Source organism: Chelonoidis abingdonii, chromosome 23 (genome assembly GCF_003597395.2).
Source record: "Chelonoidis abingdonii isolate Lonesome George chromosome 23, CheloAbing_2.0, whole genome shotgun sequence".
Taxonomy (NCBI): Eukaryota; Metazoa; Chordata; order Testudines; family Testudinidae; genus Chelonoidis; species Chelonoidis abingdonii.
The window spans coordinates 6375434-6400711 of NC_133791.1; the positions used below are offsets into that span (position 1 = coordinate 6375434).

At 38.6% G+C, this 25278-nt stretch overlaps 1 protein-coding gene across 4 annotated transcripts in view; it reads left to right on the plus strand.

The window, feature by feature from the left end:
* GNB1 (G protein subunit beta 1) overlaps positions 1-25278 on the plus strand; it is an 84289-nt gene that overhangs the window by 29850 nt on the left and 29161 nt on the right. For 2 of the 4 annotated variants that reach the window (XM_075060257.1, XM_075060256.1), the window contains exons 1-5: positions 7916-7945; positions 10959-11067; positions 18165-18203; positions 19913-20019; positions 25092-25155. In XM_075060257.1, coding sequence (XP_074916358.1) covers positions 11011-11067; positions 18165-18203; positions 19913-20019; positions 25092-25155 — 267 coding nt within the window. In that variant the 5' untranslated portion in view covers positions 7916-7945; positions 10959-11010. Of the gene's footprint in view, positions 1-7915; positions 7946-10958; positions 11068-18164; positions 18204-19912; positions 20020-25091; positions 25156-25278 lie in introns of those variants that run through there. The other 2 variants (XM_032780073.2, XM_032780075.2) reach the window with 1 other exon arrangement.

Sequence of the window (25278 nt, forward strand, 5' to 3'; positions counted from 1 at the left end):
GATTTGATCCCACTTTCTTCCCTTGCTGACAGGGAGATGGCTTCATAGGGGGTAGACTCTTAATTCTTCTGCGTGATGGAGAAGAACTTACGTTTTTAGCATTGGCTTATCCCTCACTTTAACATGCTCCACTGGCTGCTTGTGGAGGCAAGTTCTGCCTAATCTTTGACCAAAGAATGTCATATCAGAGCTTTGACGGTGAAGCTCTGTTCAAGCAGGAACTCCTACGTCCTTTCCATAGATACGTGGAAGACACATGAGTCTACATCAGTGTTTTGCAGACTTTGAAAGCTGTCAGATTTTTACTAAACCCTCACCATAATTCCATCATGTAAGGTGTTAAAGACCCATTACCCATCTTAATGCATACATCTTCCTGGCTTCCTCCTCCTTCCCCACCATGGCTAGTACCTAGTATCTCCTTCCCAGTTTTGTGAAACACTGGTGTAGATCTCCATAATATGATTCTTCCTTTCTTTTCTTACACATTTTTGTAAGAGGTGAAATACTTCTCACTGTTGTGGCATTTAAGTTAACACCCACTGAAATAATGGGCTAGTTGACACCTCAAACTGTTACTTGAGGCTTTCTGCAAACTCAGGAAGAGATTGCTGCATTGGTTTCGCTCCTTGTTTTGAAGGTTTTCTCTGCAACCCTAATAGCTTGACTTGACTTTCTTTCTTTTAAAAAAGCAAGGCTGGAGAACAGTTGAGAGAACTGCCTGTGCCTCCATGACACTAGTCTTTCACACACACATCCTACTATAGATGAAGAGTCAAGTAGTGACTTATATGGTTTTTGAAATTGTGTTCATCTCAGGTGTGGATGAATCGTCTCTAAAGCATCATCAATGTATTATTGTTACTCCTGAGGGCATTCTGCGCCCCCCCCCCCCAAATTCTGCACACAATATTTGAAATTTTTGCAAAATTCTGCAAGTTTTATTTGTCAATAAATAAATGAAGAGGCTCCAGCATGGCAGTGGGGAGCACCGGGCACTGGTTCCACAAAGGTGGGAGATCACCCTGTACTCCCCACCCCTGGAACACAGATTCAGTGGTGAGGCTGCACTGACCTTGACATAGCACAAGGCCTGGGCCTGCTTCAAAAACACCCTGGGGCCCTGCTCCTCTGCACCAGGTGTGGGGCAGGCAGCAATAACCAGGCAGGATCCAACTGTGGAGGGGCTTTGTGTGGGGTGAGAAGATTCTGTGGGACAATCTGGGTGCAGGCAGCTCAGTGGAGTGGTGGGGGAGTTGTGGGGGGATGTAGATGCACTGAGGCTGGGGGAAGGAGGGAGAGGGAGAGGTTCCAGGTGTAGGGACAATGGGACTCTGCAGGGGCTTCCAGGTGAAAATGGTTGGGGCTCAGCAGAGGAGTCTGGGTGCTTGAGAAGTGGGGCTTGGTGGGGTGGGGGTCTGGGAGCAGCTAGTTGGGGTCAGTGGCATGGGGGCTCAGAGTGGTGCAGGAGGGTGGGGCTCATCAGGTGGGAGTTTGCAGGGAACTCAGTGGGGGGTGGTCTGGGTGCAGGGGTGGGGGTCTGGCTGTTCAGGGGGCTCCAGATGCATGAATTGAGGTTCGGTGGTGTTTGGGTATGGAAGGCTGGGGGTGTACGGGCTGTGCGGAGTGAGGCTTGGCTTGGGTGACTGGGTATGGGAGGTCCAGGTGGATGGGGGAGCAGCTCCCCCTACAGTGACTCCTCCCCTTGCAGCTGAGGAGCAATGTGGGCAGGAAGCAGAGGAGGATACTGAGCTTCCTGCGGCTGGGGAAGGTTTCTAAGACAGGGCCTGACACAGCCCCAGCCACTCCTTGCAGGGGAAGAGGAAGTTCTATCCTCTCCTGCCTCCAGCCCAACCCGGACTAGCAGCTGATCCCAGCTCAGGGTAGGACCCACTGACTGGGGTGTCCCCAGCCGTGTCATGATTTACCTCTCCACCAGCTGCTCCAGGTGCCTGAAATGATGTACCTGCACAGCTAGGGAGTGGTGCATGACTGCTGTTGCAGCATCCCTTAGCTTCTCTGATGGTCATTGTTCTGCAGGGAAGCAAAGAAATCTGCAGAGGACATGAATTCTGCGCATGCGCAATGACACAGAATTCTCCCAGGAGTAGCTTGTAGTTGTAGTCCAGTCTCAGGAGGCCCTGAGAAATAAGTGAGACTTCTTTCATTTTGGATCACAACTCTTTAAAGGAATGCTCTCAAGTTGATTTTTGTAATGATTGATTGTAAGATAATTGAATATTTAGAAGCATACACCTTAATACGTTCTGAAATTGTTGAAAACCTGAAATATTATGGCTCTTCCCTTTTTGCTTAGAACATCTCTTGTGTGGATCTTAAAGCTTCACCAACTAATTCACTCAGTCTGATTCCTGCTCTTCTACCCTTTCTTTCTGTATATAGCTACAGCTTGCTTCCTGTTCCATATCAGCTCTATTGTTGATATTGGTAAATGCCCTCTAGGGGAATGTGAAAAGGCATGTGCCATCAGCAAAAGTGGAACTCAACTCATCACCCAAAAAGTGCTATCAAATGCACGAAATTAAAGAAATTTTTTTTTCATTTTCTCTGATAGTAATCTTAGGGGTAACTTAGAACAGTAGGGGCACAATTTTCAGATGGAGTTGTGACCTAGAATTTTGGTGTCCCCTTAGGAACAGGTGTTCCTAATAGGATTTATAGCATATGGTAGATTAGCATTGCATCTGCTAATCTGTCTGGTGGGTATAATGTAGTGTGACTTTTTATATATTTCAAAAAATACAACAGCCACCTAAGACTTCACCAATGTTCAGTAGCCCCTAAAAACAGCTCTTCTCAGGAGATGAAATTAGTTTTGTGAGTACCTTGTCTTATAACAATTTTAAGAGGTTAATTATCCAGTTCATGTTTGGCAATCATATGGCAGGCATTAATTATTAACCTTTATATGTTGATATGATTAGCACCATCAATAGTACAGTCTAGCTGGATTATTTTACTTCTCATGCATCATCACTAGTAATAAAGATAACGGCAAGCAAAATGATACTGTCAGTACTTTCTGTATTTCCACTGAAGTTTTGAAATTGGGAATTATTCACCTTGCACAATTTTTTTGCTTTGTTTTGTTGTTTTTACTGGCTGGTACCTTAATTTTTTTGTAAAATGATGAAAAATTGAATAAGTGAGGTGCAGTAAACTTTGCCACACTTTCCCCCCACACGAGTATAACCACACACTAAGCCTCTGAAGAGGCTATTGCAGCCTATGCCAAGTAGATTAAAGAATGATATATTTTAAAATAATGCTGCTAGACTTTTTCACAACTCAGAACTTAAGGTAAATGTCAATCTGTGCATTAGATTGAGCGAAGTATAGTGCACTTTAAATTATTTAGACTTCATCAATTAAAATTGTAGTGCTAGTATGATTGGACTTAAACAATACATCACTCGTTTCATTAGTGTGTCACTGTTTATTACGACCAGTGAGCTTTGTCTTCAGGGCAGAAACATTGTACTGGGGCACTCTTTATTGAGCTTATTTCCCCATTCACAATAATTATTTTGTGTTCGTGTTGGTGTCTGTAAAGTTTTAAATGGCTACAAATTACAGTACGTAGTTGGATAGTTTAATGCTCATATGCTACTACTGCAGCTGTAAAGAGAACTTGCCTGTTGCTTATTTAGCAAAAAACACACAAAGGTAACGTCCCTTTCCTCTGTAGGAGAAATGGCAAAAATCCATTACACCATAGGTGGTGTTTCTTCAGAAGTCTCCAATATCTAAATATATTGCTTGCACATTTTTTTCCTCTTAGTGTTTAAAAAATGCAACTTTGAGGTGCAGCAAGAATATTGAAATAGTTTCTTCTGATTAAGCGGTAAAAGCCTCCATATGTTACATTAATAAGTTACCAATATGGTATCTTATCTAGCTTCTGAATGTGGGAAAAGGGGCGATGAAGTAACAATATATGTGGTGCAAGTAACTGAACAAATTAAATGAGGGACTTGGGTCATTTGAAGTTGCATGGAATAATAAACTACCTTGTCAAGTTGTATTTTAATGTCTCTTATTAAAAAAAAAAATTAACTCCAAGGTACATTTTTGTCAACAAGATTAGGGGGATTTAGTCTTGCAGCAGAAAGGCTCAGTTAAGCAGTTCAGCTTATGGAAGGAGATTTTGAATGAGTTCAGTGAAGGTGTGATGAAGTGGTGTGTTGTGTTGTTATTCTGGAGGACACAGTAGCACATTGAAGGAAAAGGGAGGTAAGTATGAGATTGATGCATAATATCTGTTTACTCCCCCAAGGCTGTGATTTTGAAAACAAAATGTATGTATATGGCTTTTAATATGACTATAGAATTATTGATTCAGGAGCAAAATTTTTCTAAATTGAAATTGAAGTACAATAACGTCTTTCCAGTCAAGCTGACAGCTTCTACATAGCAGTGTAGCCAGCTGAGTGCTTTTTTGCATGGCAGTTTGTTTTGTATTGGTCAATGTATGGAGAGCAAGGATAACTAATTTCCACACAATGCCCCTTCTAGTTTAATAATCTTAAATTTTGGGGTTAATTGCCTTTAAACAAAAGTCTAATTTTTTTTGGAGCCTCAAAAAGCTCTGGTGACTTGTTTCTGTATAGAGCCATAAAAATACTTTGTGATGTTTGATTCAAATTAGCACAAAATGTATATATTCCCCCTCCCCTGAGGTTTGATAGTAGCATCAAATTTCCTTTGTGAGACTTGGTAAGAAGAGAATGGAAAAGTCACAAAGATGGTTGGCAGGCTGGCTGACTCATCCGTAAATCTTAAACCTTCTGTTTTGAAGAACCTCTGTATTCTGATGCCCGTGACTGGGTTAGGCTTTTCATTTCCTGAGTGTTAGCCAGGGAGTTCTCAGTCATGTTGGCAGGAGTTAAACGTTCTGTTAATATTTAAACCAAAAAAGGGCCTACAGAGGAAATGTGGGTTAAACAGTTTCTGGTGGCATTGTGCTAGAAATCAAGTTTGGGATTTGGAGTTGTTTGTAATGTATACTGGCTGATTTTTAACTGTGAATGAAGGAATGTGTTTAACTCACTGTTATGATGTAATTGTGTTAATACAATATATTGTAATGTAAAACAGACAAGCATCTACTTTTTTTATACATTCAGCTGTGGAGTGCCATGAAATCCTATAGTATTTGCTTAATTGAAGCAGTATGTCTAGAGGTATGAGAGTAAAAATCCGGACTCTTTTTGGTACTATCTCGACTATGCAACTCACTTGCTAAATATCATTAGCATGTTGCTTAAATGCCTTGCCTACATTTGTCTGTCTGTCTAAAATGGGGGCAATAACCTCTGTACACTCATACAAGGTAGCTTATTGTTTGTAAAGCTCTTTGAGACCTTTGGATGGAAGGTGAAGTGTTCATTAGTACTCTAGATCCTATATTGAGGAAACAACATGCAGAGGTTTTCACTAAGCTCACAAAGTGCTTAAGTAAGGCACTTTTGAGCTTAGATGTACTGTAGATAAGGAAGGTTGAATTCTGTGGGAGTACCCGTCTGAACTGCACAGTGAAAAGTGTACTAAAGAGAGATGTGACCCTGAGGAAAAGGCTCCTGTAGAGACCTTGACTCAATGCTTGTGAACCTCAAAAAAGTATGAAGAGATTTGGAAAGCTGCTGTGCTCTTTCATAGGATACATAGGAGGGGTACCCCTGTTTAAATGCACATTTTGAGATGGAGGAAGAGAGGCAGGCAGAGAAAGAAGATAAGGAGGAGTGAAGTTAGGAGTGTCTTCAATATAAAGAGAAGATTGTTTGACATAGAGAAAAGCTAGAAATGGAACCCAGCTCTTTACCGTAGTAGAACCAAGTCTTATCTGCTAAGCACATTGTGTATCAAAGATTTCACCTTCTATACGTTTCGTATTTTTATCATTACTATATACATGTATATATTATATTCAGTGCTGAAAGGATCAGTTTCCTCTTTTCCACATCACCTACATAACCGCTTCAATCAAGATTTCCACAAAGAGAATATCTTAAAAAATCGTTAAGATTACAGATGGCAACCAGCCACTCACCCCAACCCTTAAAGGTCAGGAAATGTCAAGTTTAGGTATCCTTACAACTCTTAACTCCCCATCTCCCATCATTCACCACTTTTACTGTCAAGATTACCCCTCCTGTAAAGAAGTCACATCTCTAATCATTAACAGTAAAAAAAAAAAAATGTACACACCACATTCCTCATGATCACAAAAAAGGTTAACTCATATTCAGCAACATTAACGCATCTTTAAACATTCATATGCTGGTAAGTTAATGTATGATTGATGGTTTCTTGTTAGAAAATATAAGGTTGCAATCAAGATTTCACAACATAGAGTAAATCCATTAGGAGTGTGACGTAAGAGGTGAAAACGTTACCTATGTGTCGCAGGTTTGAGAAACCTATAGGAGGGCAGGCAGCATCTGTCAGTGAAAGTGGTGCATGTGGGAATTAAGTTTTGTTAAAAGAAATTCCATCACTGGACCCTTCTTATCTTAACTTTTTTAATGAAGACTTTTCTTTGTGGAAAGAAATGCATATACATATTTTGGAGTGTCTTAACATCTGTAGACTTGTCCATGAAACTAACTATTTAACATATTGGGCTATACTCACTTCATACTATTACAGTTATACATTTAATGGCTATATGGCACTTCATAGTAATGTCTCACTTCAGCTGGTTTACACATCTGCAGTAGTATCCTTCATTGCACACCTTGTTAAGCAATGAGGCACAAGCATGAAGGAAACACATCTGGTATATCTTTAAAAGTGCTGAATGTATTCAGATGATCCAGAATGATGATACCAGGCTCAGTCACTGTAAGGTGAACTTCCTCAACATTATTCTGATCTTAGGATCAGTTTTTGTCTGTTTTTTTCAAGACTTTTAAAAGAAAAAAACCTCCCGTTATTTCAGTAAATAAATGAATATAATTCCGTTGTTTATAATCGTATAATTTCTGGGATGAGTAGAAGATTGGAACCATGTTACACCATATGCTGTAGCAGGACAGATATGTGGCTAGTCCTTTGCCTGCTGCTATATTAGTCCATACCAGACATCTTAAAGATAAAGCTGCAGATGGCATCAGCAGGACCTAGTGATTGGAGTAGGAGATTGGAAGCCAGAAGACCTGGGTTCTATTCTTGACTCTGTCATTAAGCTACTGTGACCTTCAGCAGATTGTTTAACCTGTGGACCTTAGTTCCCCCACCTGTAAAATTAGGACACCACCACTTCATATAGGTGAGGAGTTGTCTGAAAGTGCAATACCAGAGACTATTATTTCTGCTGGATGGTAGATATTTCTATATCCTTGACCCAGCTAAAATGGGGCTAAACAATAACTTATAATTGTTGTAATTAAAGTCTAACTGATCTGTGGCAAAGCTGAAATGTGACCAATTTGACACCCAGTATGCTAAAGAACACTGTTTAGTCAAGTGCCTATATTGCTCTGAAGTGATTTTTGTTGTCAAAATTGCAGTACGAACAACTCCAAGCAGAGAGAGCTGAGCTGCAGAGACAAGCTCTATTCTCAAGACTGGTGTGTAGTTCAGCAGATGTCGCTAGTACTGAACTCAGAGTGGAGAATATTCTGAAGTGAAAGAATATTCCAAAGAAAACAGAAAGGTGAATATGGGTCAGAAGGATAGTGGACAGCATAAGGTTCTCAGCAGGTTTTGTCTTAACTGGATTTGAATGGGCTACTAAGCTGAACCAACAGTCTCCAGGGTCATAGTTAAGCCCTTGTAAATCTGAAGGGAGAAAAAGACCTAGTTCCACATTAACACAGCATCTGGGCTCTGGAACAGTATGAGTGGAAATGTTTTTTAGTAGGAGCTGACTCAAGTTTCTATTGTAGGTATATTTTGGACTGCTGAGAAGAACAGTATATTTGTAAGTAATGGTGTGAGATGTTTTGAACATTTGATATTTGTCTTGATAGATTCTGTGAGCCGTTTAAAGTTCTAAGGTACTTTAGAGTACATTTTACTATGATAGAAAGTTGTAAGAAAACAGGATGACCCTATTTAAAGAGCATTAGCACTTTACTTTCACGTCATCTGTTTTCCACTTCTTTACTGGTAGATTTGAATCTCTGCTTATTGAGTTGCCTTCACTATACCTTCTCATCGCTGATTTGACAGGGGACTTTGCAATTATCTTGATCTTTCCTCCTGGGAAGGGCTACCTATGAGGGGTTTGTTTGTTTTTTTTTGCTTAAAAAAAGGCAGATTAAATCCCAATAGAATAATATCTGAAGCTGCTATTACAGCATTTGTGTTCTTCAGTGGTGAAGAATCAGTTCTAGTTACCAACTCCTTTTTCAAAAATAAATACCGGTTCTCTTCTTTAGATTTTCATACATGCTATAGATAGCCCTTAAAGGGAGAAACAAATATGGCAGCAGTTTATTAGCTCAGATTTAACAGCCTTGCTAAATGAAAGATTTGCTATAACAAATCTTTCATTTATATAATATAATAAAATATAACTAAACACTGTTCTTAAAATAAGTCTTTTAACAAGTGCTCTAATTTAAGTATTTAGCCCAGCAATAATGTCATGTTTATAAATTGGTTTGGATGTTTATGCTATTGAAGTATTTTAAAAAGGTTAATTGATTTAATCTGCCTATAAAATTGAGCTTATGTTCCACTCTTATGTTGGCTCTAAAATTCTGACACAGCCATATACCTTGTTCCCCCCAGCTAAATGTAAATTTCATTAGAATTGCTACTGTACCTCTGCAATTTTACATTTGTGCCTAGTTACTAACATGTTAAAAGAAGCTCAGCTTGGGGGTAACTATGAAATTTTAGGCCAGAACGCTAAAGGAAAATGATAGTTTTGTTTAGGAAAATATTTCTATTAAAGGCAAAGTATTATAAACTTAGAAATTTAAATGGTTTGAGTAATATCTTGGAACAAAATTGCCTTTTGTAGGAAGTTCATAGTGGTTCATGGATGGTGTTTTAGCTCTGTTCTAGATTGTTTACAGACAGTCTCCTAGGATGCAGCAGCCAGAGGCATATATGATAGCCAGTAACTCAGGATCTATACTAGGAATACCGGCTATTGCAGAAAATGGCTGTCAGCAGCAAGTTCTCCAACTCATTAAACTGTGTAATTGATACTGTAGACAGAATGAAACTATTTTAACACTGTTATAGAAAGTGTGAATGAGATCTTAGGTCATTATCATAGTAAACAACCGTTCATTGCTGTTCTAAAACAATTGCCAGAATGTCTTTTGGAATCGAGGGCTTTGTGTTTTCTGAACATCACTACAATTTCTATACACTGATTTTAACAATATATAAGAAGTTACATCTATTGTCACTTTCAGAGTTCAGGAATCTAAAGGTTTGATTTGCTGAAAGAGGTAATGATGCCCACAAAGGTAGCAATTAAAAGCAAGACAGTGTCCATTGATAATACATACATAAAATATGCATAATCTGTTCTGGCTATATAGTAGAGGAACAGAGGAATCAAATTTTTAATCAAATGTATATGACTGGCAAACAATGAACAGCTGCAGTGTGGACAGTACTAAATATGGAAGATCAAGGCAGCTTCTAAAATATCACATTGCTTTCCACAAGTTTATTTTCTTTTGGCAGTTCTAATCAATCCTGAAGTCATTTAGTTGAACTCTTAAAGCAGGTATAAGTCATCTTAGCCACAGATATTTTTTGGGTGAATTTTTGTATGAAATAGTATCTAGAATACATCTCAAAACAGAGAAATGGTTTTACCTAGCTATTTGTATTAAGTTGAACTTGTTTTGTTTAGTCCTCTGTAGTGGCTAGCCCCATCCCAATTATGTACTACATTAAAAGCATTACAGTGAGTGGGGCTCTGTGACAAACGTGAGAACAAATGTAATTGTATAAAATGAAACATTTTAATATATTTCATCTAATTTCATGTAATTTCTTTCATATTTGCTTGTCAGTTACATCACAGGATAAAGTATATTCACAGTAGAAATTGCACATAACTTTACAAATACACCTCTGCTTCAATATAACGTGACCCAATATAACACGAATTCAGAAAAACGTGATAAAGCAGCACTCTGGTGGATCAAAGCAAGTTCAATATAACGCGGTTTCACCAATAACGCAGTAAGATTTTTTTTTTTTTTTTTTGGCTCCGGAGGACAGCGTTATATCCAGGTAGAGGTGTATCTATTCCAGTATGACTCGAATACCTAGCCAGAGAACACTAAATGAGGTTCCCCAACAGGTACTTCAGAATAATCCAGGGCTTCTTACCCAAATCTACTGTCCCTTTGGTTTCTTCTGCTTCATAGGGACCTGAGCAATCCCTGTTTACTCAGCTATCCAGACAGTATTCCTCACAATCACCACATTTCAGGAAACTTTATTGTATTATCCTATTCCTGGTTTCTCAGTTTGTTACTCCAGTCTATAAATATTAGAGACATCTTTATCTTTTCTTTGATTAAAAACTAATCTTCCACTGATACTTTTACACAGAATTTCACCCCAAGGGAAAAGGGTTTATCACAATTAGTGTTGTAAAAAATCAGCATTTCGCTCATGGAGTATGACAGCTTGTGCTAAGTGCAATCAAGAAGATATTTTATGGTAGGAAAAATGCAATAGGACCTGAGGGAAAGGAGAGGAAACATTCCTACACACATTTTTATTAATCATGGACATAAAGAAGGAAACAATAGATATGAAGGGTTGTGACTGTACCTTGTTCTGAATAGATTTGAGAAATGTGGACCCACTGAAGCTGACTTTACCAGTCGTTAAATTCTGGGTTGAATTCTAGCTATGTTGAAAGGAGATTCTGCTTCATTAATTTATCACACTTTATTTTATTTTATTTATTTTATTTTTTAATAAATTCTCATGTGTCTGTATTTCAGATTTCTGATTGTCTCAGAGGTGGCAGTGAAGCCCACCTTTTAGCACAGGAAGATGAGTGAACTTGACCAGTTACGCCAGGAGGCTGAGCAACTGAAAAATCAAATCAGAGTATGTATTAAATCAAATCAGTGTGTGTATTTAGGTTGATGCAATGATATTTATGCCAGTTGTGTCCTTTTAGGAACAGGATGGGAGATGGATAAAAATGACTTGTTTATTGGGCTGAAACTTTCACAATATATTTCAGAAGTTAATGTATGGGGTATCTTTTACAAATGTAAGCACAGATAACTCCATAGAAAGTTGCTTTTAGCCATTCCAATTTCTAGTAAGCTTTATGGTTGAGTCACACAGAATAATATAAGAGTATATAGATTATATTTAAAAGCATTTCTGTATCGTACACCAATCCTTAAGGCCAGTATATGTTTCTCTTGACACTTTAAGCTATCTAAATCTCTAATGCATGAGGTTTGACTATCTGATATTTTTATGAAGCCTTCAGTTAGATAATATCTTGGTTTAGTATTTTGGACCAGTAGAGTCTAGTACTAAACAAATTATAATTCATCGCTCACCATGAAGTTTACCTGAATAAATGTCTTCACAACCCTCCTCAGAAAGTAGTTTAAAAAGATTGGCTGAAGTAGTACATTATATTTTATTTACTGTCTAGATTTTATTTCCTGATTATGCTCAAAGGTTTACACAAGCAGTAAAACTAGGTCATCTTGTTTCATTGGGGTTAAGTTATAGATCACAGTAAATATACTCTGGTTCTTTCTGACTTGCTGGCACATCTACTCACCATGTATATGCTGAGTGAAATAAAAGAGAAGTGTTTTAATATTTCAAAAAAAGGATTATTGTCAAATGGACATCTTGTAGGTTTCTTTCAAGAGGATTTTATGAAACTTAATATGAACAAAATTATTCCCAGTGTCTTTTAATTCTTTGGAAACAACACTAGCACATAGGAAGCGGAAAGAGAAACAGATTATATAAATTGAGTGAAACTGATCAGTTTAATTTCAGTTTGTGTAAGCTGACAAGTACAAAAAATAAATAGCTTAAAGTAAACTAGATTTTGTATTCTTTGAAGGGGTTTTAAATATTCCAAAGTAGTTGTTGTGTTCCAGGGGGCATTGGATTATTGCTCAAAATGCACTCTTTCCTGCTCAGAAGTAAAGTGAGGCATAATAGCCAAGTTATAGTACTTACACTAGCAAGACTTAATAGGTGTAGCTGGGGGAGAGACATCACTTCTGCTTCCTGCAGGTTGTGCTTGTCAACAGCTGTTGTCATTGTGGAGAGGTGCATCTTTAAAAACCTTGACAGCCCCCAGTTTTTTTTAGGCCCCAAAATAATGGCTCTAATGCCATGCAGGATTCAGACCCAAACCAACAAAAGTAATGAAAATGTCTGGACCCTAATTCTACCTCATTCAAGTGAAATGTAGATTCCTTGACACTGGTGATGTATAGTTTTTCTCCAGACAAACTCTCTGGTTGTATTTCCTTTTGACCCTCACCACCCCCATTTGTTCCACCCAAGCCGCACTACTTATTGTTTGCACTGCATCCTCCTTCCACTTGAATCTCCTGCAACCCCTTGCACCTTGATCACTTTCCTGAGCCAATGTGAGAGGTCTCAGAGAGGATGAAGACCTAGCATGGAAGCACTTTGTGGAGAGATACATCCTAATCTCTTTATGGTTCACAGTGTGCATAGAAAAGTAGTACTAACAGGGCACATGCTGAAATTTTCCTCTCACTAGCTTTTTATTGCATTCCATCCCGAACCCTCCCCCTTCTGTCTATATTGTCCTTGTTAGATTGTAAACTCTCTGTGACAGGGACCATATTCCGCACCTACTTAAACATATCTGTAACTGAGTTCATAATACTGCTATGATTATGTGTAACTTGCTGCTATTGCATGGCTCTGTGATTTGTAAACTGAGAACTTTTTTAAAAAGTGTGAAAAGATGACTTTTTAATTACTTATGCAGTTAAAAATTAATATAAGAACAGTAAAACGAAACCCCAAACTTCAGGTGATTTTGATATAATTTGAAATGTTATTGGGTTGGTGATTTGTACACCAGTCTTCACATCTGTGCTATTTGAGATAGCAGGGCTGCTAAATCAGAAAACTGGCATTCATGTGGAAATACACAGACGCAAGCACAACTTGACTTCACTGCCAAACACTGGTTTTAAGTGAGCTGATATGGTCACTTTTCTTTCACATTATAAATTCCTTCCTTGCAGCCCCACACCTCTTTTTAATTTAAAATGAGGGAGCAGTTATTTTTAACAAATCACTTTTTTGTAAATGAGAAGAAATTCCAATCTAAGTCTCTCACAGCCGTTTTTGAACTGTGCTGAAGACTTAAAACAACATAAAGAGGGACAGTTTTGTAGAGCCTCCTTGTTAAAAGGGCAGCAGTTCATCACTGTAAAGTATACAACCTGTATATTGTTAAACTATGCTGTTAAAGAACACACTTTTTTGAAAGGATTTGGGTGCTTTACGTACAATAGTTTTGGTCAAACAACTTTAGATCATCAAATCAGAGCATCGCTGCTCATGGGAATAGAAGTCTCTACGCTTAATTCATTACATATTCAACAGTTCTTCAGTTATGTTGTCAGTGAGAATCCCAGAGTAGGTACTCATGCATGCAAGATTGGATTTTTGGAATAGCAGTGTTGGCAGCTATGCGTATGCCTTTGGCCTCCTCATGCTCTTGCACAAGAGCATAAAGGATGGGGAGTAGCTGCTGCTTCTTTCTCTCTCTCTCTCTCTCTCTCTCTCTCCTCCTACTGCCTATGGCAACAAGACAAGTGAGTGTCTGACATCCTATTCTTTTCAGAGATCCTAAGCCAGTTACTGAAGGATGTTACTTTATTTAAAAAAAATAAAAAGGCCATCAGTGACCACACCACACCCTGCTGTACAGCAGGGCAAGACGTGTCACACCAGCTTGCCACATTCCATGGTGGAATCAAACCCTCAGGGTTTGAAACCTGCCCATCCTGTGACAGATGGATCCCATCAAGGAGGGTCACGCCAAATGTCTCTTCTGCCAAGGGGAGAGGCACATCTCAGGTGCTCTCTGTGGAAGTCCTTTTCCGCCGGCACCTGCAAGTCAGTTCAAGCTACACGTGCTTGAGTGATTCTTGCAGGTTACTGCAGACCCAGAGGTGACAGTGATGACCCTAGCAAGACCACACAAACCACTGTTGGCCAGCACTCCCTCAAGCACACATCACACTCTGGAATTGAACTGTGGAAGGAAGGTGGGTGAAGAGGACTCCAATAGGTGGTGTCAGCAGCATCACTGCAGACCACCTCAAGGTCAGTGAAGTCTGCTGCACGCCAGACCGTGGCACTGACAACCCCAGGGCTGATGGACTCACCTGTACTGAGTGCCTCAATGCTGGCACCTCAGGTATTAAAGCAGGTACCTATGCTTCTCACAAATGGACACCAACTCATGTAGGTAAACCAAGCTTACACATAGCTCCAAGACCAAAAGGGAGTTCCAGAGAGAGACATGAAACAGACTAATCTAAGGACAAATCCCCCAAGCAGTCCAGCCGAGTGAGAGACCTGGCACCGGTGCCTGTGATGGAGGGGAGCAAAGACCTGAGAGACGACGTGGAGGAATCCATGTCTCTGAAGACGTTCCTGGTATGACAAATGTGACCTGCTCCATAGCACCTCTTAGTGCTGCCTTTTGAAGAGGAGGTATTCTCCTTCTTGCCATTGCTGACTTCTTCCTTCTTGCCTAATGGCATGGATGGCTAGGCCACACTGGAACTGGATGTGAGTGCATAGGAGCAGGAAATGACAGAGAGGCAACAATGACCCTGGCCTCCACCTAAGGAATCCTCTTCAGGGCAGTGACACCAGTCCCCAGGCAGAAAGCCTTCAAGGACCTCCTGTCTCATATTGCAGAGACCCTGCACATTGGGACTGTGTTCATATATGAACAGTCTCGTGAGCTATTTAATATTGTGAGCATGACAACACCAGCCAGGATCACCCTCCCAATTAATGAAGAAATCCTGGAATCGGCCAAAGGACTATGGTAATCTCCAGCCACTCTTCCTCCCTCCCCCAAGCAAGTGGAGAAGAGGTATCAGCCCCCCCCCCCCCCCCGAGGGTTTTGAGCACTTCTGAACCCACTTGAAATAGTTCTTTGAGAAAATCATTTATGCAGCAGTCAGAGAACCTTCTCCTGCCTGAGACCTCACTATAATCCTCCAGAGGCTCATTGAGTCTCCACTGGAATCTCTCACAGAATTTTCCTTTCACCAGCACACACTGAAGACTGTGTTTTCCTAGTGGCTATCACTTCAGCCAGAAGAGTAAGTGCACTTCAGGCACTTATGCCCAAACCCTCATATGATATTCCAGAGGGACAAGGTGGTACAAAGACCTCACCTGAAGTTCATTCCTAAGGTGGTCTCAGAATTTCATCTAAATCAGTCAACCTTACTGTTGTCTTCCTGAAGCCATGTTTTATCACTGGAAAAAGAGAATTTGCACATGCTAAACTTTGGACTTTGGTTTGTTACGTGGATGGGGCAACAGTCTGAACTAACCTGTTAATCTAGCCATAGCAGGGCATTCTAAAGGTCAGGTGATTTCATCACCAAGCATATCAAAATGGAGGACAGTGTATTTCTCCCACCAAACATCAAGGTTCACTCCGCTGGAACACAAGTAACATGCCCTAACTGTTTCATGTACATGCCAATATTGGCAATCTGTAAGGCGGCAACGTGGAGTAACCCTGTGACATTTGCCAAACACTATGCCTTGGAATTTAGCTGCTATATCAGATGATACGTTCAGGAGAGAAATATGTCAGTCGCTGCTCAGTTGGTACAGCTAAGACTCCTCAATCTCACCATCATGAGGGGATGTTGGTTGCAGTTGGATCCACACTGATGCACACTCAAAGAGAGAATGGTTCTTTGAAATGGTATCAGTATGGATTTCATTACTCTCCTTCATCCCCACTTTGCAGAGTCCTCATCTACCATGGGCTTCAAATTGAGAGGGAGCTGAGGGAATGTCATGGCTGTTCTATCCTTTGTCTTTGGGACATGCCTGTTCAAAAAATTCTGATCTTGCACACACAGCATATGCACATCTACAGTAGGTTCCACACTGACAACATCTAGAAGATCCCCAGTATTGCTGTGGAATAAGTAACTGTTCTTTGCAGGGTGTGATCAATAGAACCTTTTCATAAACAGAATTTGAGAGCAGAAAATGAACGAGAAACCTTGTGCTGTACTGGGTAAAAGTTACCCTTTATTTAGAAAAGTAGAATATATTGTATTGCACCTTGAAAATATGCAAGTATCCTGTGATTATAGTATAGACTTCATGGCAGCACAAATATAAACAGACATGGATTTATTAGTATGACAGAGTTCACTTATTTCCCTGTAGTTTTTGTTTAATATTGTCATCAAGTGAATAAGAGCAGAACTGTGGATATGTATTTAAGATTAAATCCTGTTATGATCTAATTTAAACATGTCCTTGTGTGTGTGTGTGTGCACACGCCTTTGAAGAAAGTTCAAATAGAGTAAAGAACCTTCTCAAATTGTTGCCAAATTGCATAGATACAGTTACAGAAATTTAAAGATGGAAAAGACATAACTCGTTTAATTTCCTTGGCTGATTTAGGGATTGTTCCTTAGGTTACGTTTTCTTGTGCTATGTCTGTTCTAGTTTTAAGTCTCCAGCAGTGAGGCTTCCAACCCTTCCCTTGGGTATTCCGCAGTCCAATACCTCTTGCTGACAAGCAGTTCATATTTGGCCAACATTTCCTTTTCTCAATCCCATTTCTTAATTGTAATTCCCTGCACCTTCCTACACTTATCTGAAAAGGTGTAAATACCCTGGATGGAGATAACTGTAGAATGTTAATCCCCTTCCCTTTTTAGCTAAGCTTCACGAAGCCAGTATTCTTTCTTTATAAATCAGTCCCTGGTCAATTTTGTTTGAACTCCTACCAATTTTTCAATATTACTAGTAATGCCCAGAAATGAATGCTGCAGTCCAGCATGATTGCGGTAGAGCCATGTAGGAAGAGAACTGTGTGACTAATACTTCGGAATAGACTGCCCAAATTTGCTTGAGCAGCCTTTCCTTCTAATCTAAGTCCTTTGGCTGGTAAATGAAACTTATTCCAGTTTTGTATAACCTGCATATTTAATTAATGTGCTGTTTACTTCCTCTTTCATATCGTTAATTAAAATGGTAAACACCACCATTTCTTACTAGTATGTGCTTGGAAGTATTTTCAGTGAGAAGCCTAAGCAATCGTAAATTTTCACAACAGGGATAAAATAGCTGAGTCTCTTTTTGAGCTGACTCCATCCTTATAAATGACCATTGTAGAACAACTCACAAGTTATCCAGACTTGTGTGTACATAACTAGCTTAAGAAATTAATGTCATGTCTTCCTGTCTTCATTAATTTTAAACTACTTTAAACAGAACAAAAGTTTGGCGCCAATAAAGAGACTTCCTGCATTTTTTTAGTATCTGCTTGGTGTGTGTTTTTTTTGTTTTTTTTGTTTTTCTTTAAAAAGGTATGGAGCATTAAACTAAAGTATTTGTTGGCTAGGTGAAGAGCAATGTACTTTCAGGCTATTTTAGTTTGGTTTTTTTTATTCTGAAGTATTTTCTAGCACTATGTAACACATTGTTTTAGGTTCCTTAAACAGAATTGGAAATATATATTGTGTATAGCCCCTATTTAAGGCACCTGTTGAGTCCAAGTTCCCCTTGTACTTTGTATTCTGGATCTTGATCATCCATTATAAGATGCACAGAATGTCAGCAGTAAGTACTCAGGGATAACACACTACACCAGAAATCGCATTCTGAAACTTGCTGCTAAGCATTCCTTCCTACCCGTGCCCACTAAATGCTAGAATTATATTCTCAATAAATAAAGGTTCCAGCAAGAATACTAGACTCACATTGGTAACAAAATCTGGCTTGATAGATTCCTCTTCCAATTTCGCTCCTTGGGGTGATCATAATTGCAAGATTTTCCCATATCTGGTAGTTTTGCTGCCAAGTAACTTTTGCAGAATAATCAGCATAAATGGTTCAACACATAGTAAGCTGTCTGATGTATTGTCTCTAATTTTCCCTTGTTACAGGATGCCAGAAAAGCATGTGCAGATGCCACTCTGGCCCAGGTAAGCACTCATTTCAGACACTCACATTTTAATTGCAAAAATTTATATAAGGAAAATGTAAATACAAAAAGTTGTGTGTGTAAATTATGAACAATATTTTAATTCTTCCTATAGTCTTTTTTCTTGGCAAGATTAGCTTCCTTTCACTCTTTGCATGGTGTGATATATATATTTTTTTTTGATTACGCACAGATCCTACTGCTTATGCATGGCCAACTACTACCAGTAATAGGATCAAGTAGTACTTTCCTGGGTAGGTCACTGAGTTCCTTTCCCTGATTTTTTTTATACAAGTATTATACAGATAGATCTATAATTTGAAGGACCCTCACCTTGGAGCAACCTGGAAGGCCATTTATACAGAAGCCTTTGCCAGGAGCTATTGTTCCAGATGTGTTTTGAATCAGATTTTACCTTTCACCACCCAGTTTAATCCCTTTTGCTTCAACTGAGAGTAATAATCCTGTGTTTGATTCCAGTTTGTTGCCATGGAAGTGAGTAATGCTACAAATGCAGTGCTACAACTTCAACTCTGTAGCTTCGAGCAAGAGGCCTTCTTTGAGCATTTAAATTACTTGGGAAATTTTTATATGTGGCAAAGAGAGTTGCCCATAAATGTAAAATAAATGGACTAAGTTTAATATCAAAAATATTTCCCATGTGCAAAAGTCTGTAAAAAGCTACTGTATTTATTCTAGGGAGGGTCATTGTGTAGGAATTTGAAATCTGGCCTGATCTGTTAGTTTGAACGTTAATCTGTTCTAGCAGTTTTCAAAATGAAGCAGAGTTATTTACTCAAATGCTTTTGCGAAATAATTTTTTTAGGTGGAGACAGGACAAGTATGCAGACGTTATCTGTAAAATGGAGTTGTAAACGGTTTTGGATTCACTGTAATGTGTGTTCGTTTATCCAGTATATGACTGGAAATGCGCTGTGTGCTATTTTTCTAGCCAGTGCTTTGCTCCAGGCCAGAGAAACTATTTATATAAAATGTAATAGTATAATGACAGTGTATTGATTTCTTCCTCACTTTGCTGTTCACTTACTCATTCCAGAATACTCTCATCCTTTAAAAGTTAGATAAAATATTAATATTATAATTTGAAAATCTTCTGTTCAAAAGGCAGTTTATGCTAGATCTAAATTGGGAGTTTATCTTCAAAATGTTAGGTGCAGTTAAAGCCTCAAATACAAACACCCCATCTTCTCTTTTAAAAACAGAAAGCTGTGTTATTCTGTAGAATGCATCTCTGTTGTGGGTGGCAGGGGGAACCCTCTGCCACAAGATTGTAGTAATCTTAAAGCTAGAGGCTTCAGAAGATAGAAACTGAACATAATCCTGCCCAGGATTCTGAGAATTTCTAATGCATGCAGTTTCCCACTGGGCCTGGATAACATGCATGTTCTTCCAGAGGCATATTGTGCAATTATATTTAGCTAGGGCTTTGCCTACAATGCTCAGATAAAGAGCTTGGCCTGGGGAAAAATAGTAAATAAGAGAAGAACCAAGCAAATACTGTGTAGGACTAACACATTTCTTAGTGATTTGTTTGTCTAAATCAGTGAAGATGTTCGAAATGTGTGCGTTGCATCATTTTGGTTTTCTGCAATAGACTACTCCAAGTGTTTCTGCATTAATGAAGTATCTGAATATTCTGTGAGCAAGATAGATGCAGAATCTAAGGTCTATAATAACTTGTCTATTTAGATCACAGCCAACATTGATCCAGTGGGTCGAATTCAGATGCGTACTAGAAGAACGTTGAGGGGCCACTTGGCTAAAATTTATGCAATGCACTGGGGGACTGATTCCAGGTGAGTGTCACTGGCACAGAAGGATAATCTTTTGGGTTTCAATAAGATCTTGTGGAAAAGTTCAATTTTGGTTTTCCATATAAAATAAGAAATTCAGTTCCATCATTTCAGGTCATGCCTATAATCTAGTTTGAAGTCTTTTGTGCTAGAAATGGAAATTTAAAATACCAGAGCTCTTTTTGAAGAGCAAGGGATCTTGGGCGCAGGTGGGGTTGGTTACTTCATTTGAAGTTTCATAACCTTTGCTTCTATTCTGGTACTAAGAATTTAACAACACTAAATGTCACTTTTTTCCCTTTTAATCTCCATATTTTTAGCATCATAATCTAAATTCAGTTACAAAATATCAACCCCTTCTTGCCTGAAAATACTGTTGTCAGTGATTTAGAGGAAGCATTTTACAATAGGCACTTATTCTTTTCAAGGATATTAGTCCTGTGATTTCCAGACAGTTAAAAAATGGATGCTAACAGTATCCCTGTTGATGACAAATGACAACTATGTGTATTTTTATAAGAATCTTAAATCACGCACCCCAGTGAATTGTCCATCTTAAAATGAGTAGATATGGTATTCCCTCATCATAGGAATAGGTGAATTAGTTTCTTTTTAATCTTGTAAATATGTGAATTAATCTGCTCATAGCAAGTACATTTCTAATCAACAGAAATTACTGAAGGGAGCCTTGTTAATCTAATGAAGGTGATCTTGTTAATTCAGTCTTAAGTATAGAGCTTGTTTACACAAGATTGATAAGCAGTACTATTCTTAAGTAACTTAAAATCCTAGGTCTGTTTTATACAGTAGAACCTCAGTTACAAACACTTTGGGAATGGAGGTTGTTCATAACTCTTAACAAAACATTATGGTGGGTCTTTCAAAGGTTTACAACTGAACTTGATATAGCTTTGAAACTTTACTACGCAGGAGAAAAATGTTGCTTTTAATAACCATCTTAATTTAAATGAAGCAATAACAGAAACAGTTTCCTTATCTTGTCAAAATCTTTTTTAAATGTTCCCTTTATTTTAGTAGTTTAATACTATTCTATACTGTGTTTGCTTTTTATTAATTTCTTTACTTATTTTGTTGCTGCTGCTGCCTGACTGCGTAGTTCCAAATGAAGTGTGTGGTTGACTGGTCAGTTTCTAACTCTGATGTTCATAACTCTGAAGTTCTACTGTATTCCTAGTGCAAGAGTAACAAAGTGCTGAGTGTGGTAACATTGGGGAGAGGGACAGTGTAGAGGAAAATATTTTTATAGGAGTGGTACTTGTTTTTATTTTCAGTTTCTGAATTGCTCACGGTTGGCAGAACAACAAATAAACACAGTGTAACAGTTTCATTTGAAGTTTTCCTGTTTTTTGTATAATCTCATTTTATTTCATAGGAGTACTGTATTAGTTTGTCATTTCATTTCCAGTGTTGCAAATTGCACTTTTTATATGGCAAATTCGGGGTGCCAACTTTATAACATTTAAAAAGCAGACACTCCAGCTGGAATGCTGGAACCTCCCTGACTCATGTCACCTGTGGAGCCAGGGCTGGGAGCTACAGCCACCTGACACAGGTAGGAGGCAGCCCTAGCTGAAATGGGGCTAGTGTGGGTGATGACCTGGTGCCTCCCCCCACCTGCAGTAACTTAAGCATTTTTAGCAATAGGATTATTGTATCCAGCCAGAGGAAACACCAAATTATGATCTTGATTGTGACATCAGAACTAGACCTATATGGTTTGTACTATTTTTATCTAACATTCTTTCAAAAAGTGAAGGTGGTCAGGTAGCTATTTCTGTAACTTTTATAAAAACACAGTTGTGGGGGTTTTTGTTTTTTTTTAATTTTCCTTTCAAATATATTATACTATAACCTAAGAGATTTGTGAACAAGACTTTACATACATCTTCTGGTTGAAGCGATCTCACACTAACATAATATCAGCACTCCTTAAGAGGTATATAGCCTTAAAGCTACCTATCTACAGTAGTCTCATCTTTATAGTGTACATCCATGATGATGGTTTTACAGAGCTATATTGTTGAAGGCAGTTTAGCACTTACCTCACTGCCAGTTTAAACCTAGGGCATTTTAGTTCCACATTTTATGAACACTAAATTCATTCAGATTTCTAAAAAGAGTAGTTGACTTCAAACAATCTCCATCCCACTGCATTTACTTCCTTTCCAGTCAGTCTGTTTAGACAATTTTCAGGAAATAACTCTGACTGTTAGCATATTTATAAAGTCATGTAGGAAACAGACACCACTACTCATGATACTTACATTTTAAGTTCCAGGTGAAGCTGTTTTCACTAGACAGTTGACACATGATGTATCCCCTCCCCAAGTTCTGAAACAGCTTTATCCTTTTCTCGGGAGGCGCCAATATCCCTAACAATAAAGAAGAGATTCAAAAGATTACTGTGCAATAGGAATATTTTACTGATTATGCTATCATTAGAAGGAACATAATTAAGTTGAAAATTGTATTTTTGTCTGAAAATAGTCATTTGTATTACCATAAATAAATGTAAGTAACACCTGAGATTACTAAAATAGTTTTCCCTGACCTTTCCATCTCCTTTTCCTATTAGTTTTAGATTGAAGATTTATAACAAATTTCAGGGCATGCTACTTGAAATGGAATCTATTGGAAACAAAGCTTTTGAAATTAGTGTCATTTAAATGAAATTTTAATTAAGTGCTAGAAGTGTTCAGTACTGTACACTGTTCCTGCCCTGAGGAAGTAGAAGGCTCAAAAGTGTATGACATGGCGTTTTAATATGTAGATAAATCAGGTAAGACTTTTATCTGCTGAAGGTAAGTGTAGTATTTATCAGCAAACTCAATCTCGGGGAGCCAACCAGGGGTTGTTTTCATTAAATTGGATTAAAGGTTCAAAACTCAGACTCAAGTGATGCAACAGTGTTTTACCTGTGCACAGCAGAGTAGCCTAAGGCAGCCGCAGCTCCTTCTCATAGACTCATCAACTTTAAGGTCAGACAGGCATGTCATGATCATCTAGTCTGATCTCCTGCACTTTGCAGGCCACAGGACGTTGCCCACCCACTCCTGTAATAGACCTATAACCACTGGCCAAATTACTGAAGTCCTCAAATCTTGATTTAAAGATTTCAAGTTACAGTGAATCTGCCATTTACACTAGTTTAAAACTGCAAGTGACCCACGCCTTATGCTGCGGAGTAAGGCGAAAAACTCCGAGGTTCTGTGCCAATCTGACCTCAGGAAAAATTCCATCCTGACCCGAAATATGGCAATCAGACCCTGAGCATGTATTGTAGAAAGACTTAGAAGCCTCAGTTAAGGATAAGGCACTGCGTTTACACAGTATGAAAGAAGACCCTAACCTAAAGTTTGTAATTGTACTGTTAAAGTAGCTCTTGTATTGACACCATAATCTGAAAAATAGAGCAGTCAGATTTGTGAATAGAAGATATAATATCAAGCTAGGAGCAGTGTGTTTGGCCAGGTGATTTGTCATAGCCAGGCACTGGATTTTAAATAAATGTATCTTTAAAGGAGAGACTTGGCTTGAGATGTGGACCCTTCTCACAACTGTATGTTTAAAATAAATAATACACTTTATCCTAAGAAGCCTCTGTGACGTAGCAGCTTTGAAAGTTAGAAAACCACCAGTGTTCTGTTACATTAGTGATAGGTATTATCACACAGTACTTGGGTGTTCAGACTTGGACTTTTCACTTGAATTAGGTTTGCACATACAGATAATTAAGATGGAAATTGAAATGATGTGGTGCTTTGGCACAATACTTTGAACCTTCTAAGATGAATAGCCAAACTCTTAGCCCGAGTAATAAGTTGGAAAGAAAATGTGTAGGGTCAGGACTCAGAGCATAAAGTGTTACATATCTGAACTCCATTTTATATATTCTCCCCTAATACAGAAAAAGGCACGCTCAGCTGTTTTTGTCTGATTGTTCCTGTAATCTGATTTTGTTCTTGGAGTTAGAACACCTATTCTTTAAAAAATAAAAGCCTGGAAACAAAAGCTCATATTTTAAGCTCTACCAAGAATACAACTGTGACAAAATGGTGTATTTCAGTCAGTCTCCATTGAGAAGGGAAACAAAAGAAAACCGCCCCTTCCTTCCCTGCACTCTTCCCTTCAACTCAGAGTACTTCTCTGTAAACTAAGTTTTCTGTCGGCCTGAGTTTTAACTCTACTCAGACGCTGGATTTTATATATTTATTGGCTTTCATCCTGAACGAACCTTTTTTTACCATGTGTTTAAAATAAATAGAAATTGGGAAGATGGCCTTCTGTAAATGCTCCAAATAATCAGCTGGGTCTGCCTATTTTTAGTGTGCCTATCACTGTGATTTCCAAGGTTTCAAAGGATTATTTTTGCTACTACTTCTTCACCTGATTTATGCATCTGTAGATCATCTGTTGGGGAGGGTGGGAAGAAGAATTCTCAGGTTCTTTTCCCAGACTCCTTTAAAAAGGAAGGTCTGCAGAAGACAATGCAAAGTCTGTGGAAACAAAATGAACATCTGAGAGTAACTGGGAAGCAAGCTAAAATAGGCTTTTACTAATAACTCTGTGTGCGTTTTCTCAACCCCCACCCTCTGAATCTTTTGACAATCAGAGAAGAGTGAACTTCTTGCTGTCTTTTGGGAGGGGGGTGGGGAATTATTTAAAAAAATACCATCCCTATCTTACAAATGTGGGGAAAAGAAGGCAGAGAGTGGTAGATGACTTTCCCAAAAGTCAGTGGTAGTCAGGCTTGGAACCCAGATCTCCTGACTCCCTACCTTGTGATTTAACCATATAACATTGCAACAACTATTGAGTTGCTTTGTTGTTAACTGCTGTAATATTTAACACTTAACATGAAGTACGTCTGCTCTTGTTTCTATGAGGCACTTTCTTTAAGAGAATATTGATGTTGCATTGTACTTTATATAGTAGCTTTTAAAGCATTCATGTAAACATCTTAGTAGTTTTGATAACATTTCATTTGAAACTAATTGGCTTTTTCTTCTTATTTGCCTGCAATGATTGTTTGTTTGTTCTTCTTTTCTCTCCAGGCTTCTAGTTAGTGCCTCCCAGGATGGCAAACTTATCATCTGGGATAGCTACACCACAAACAAGGTGAGAGTAATTGACCTACTGCTGCTTAATTAAAATTTGACTGAAAATACAAGGAGAAAGAATATTGTTTACCTACCTTGGCTCTTAAAGGGATACAGCCAAAACTTAGTTTAGGCCTAACGG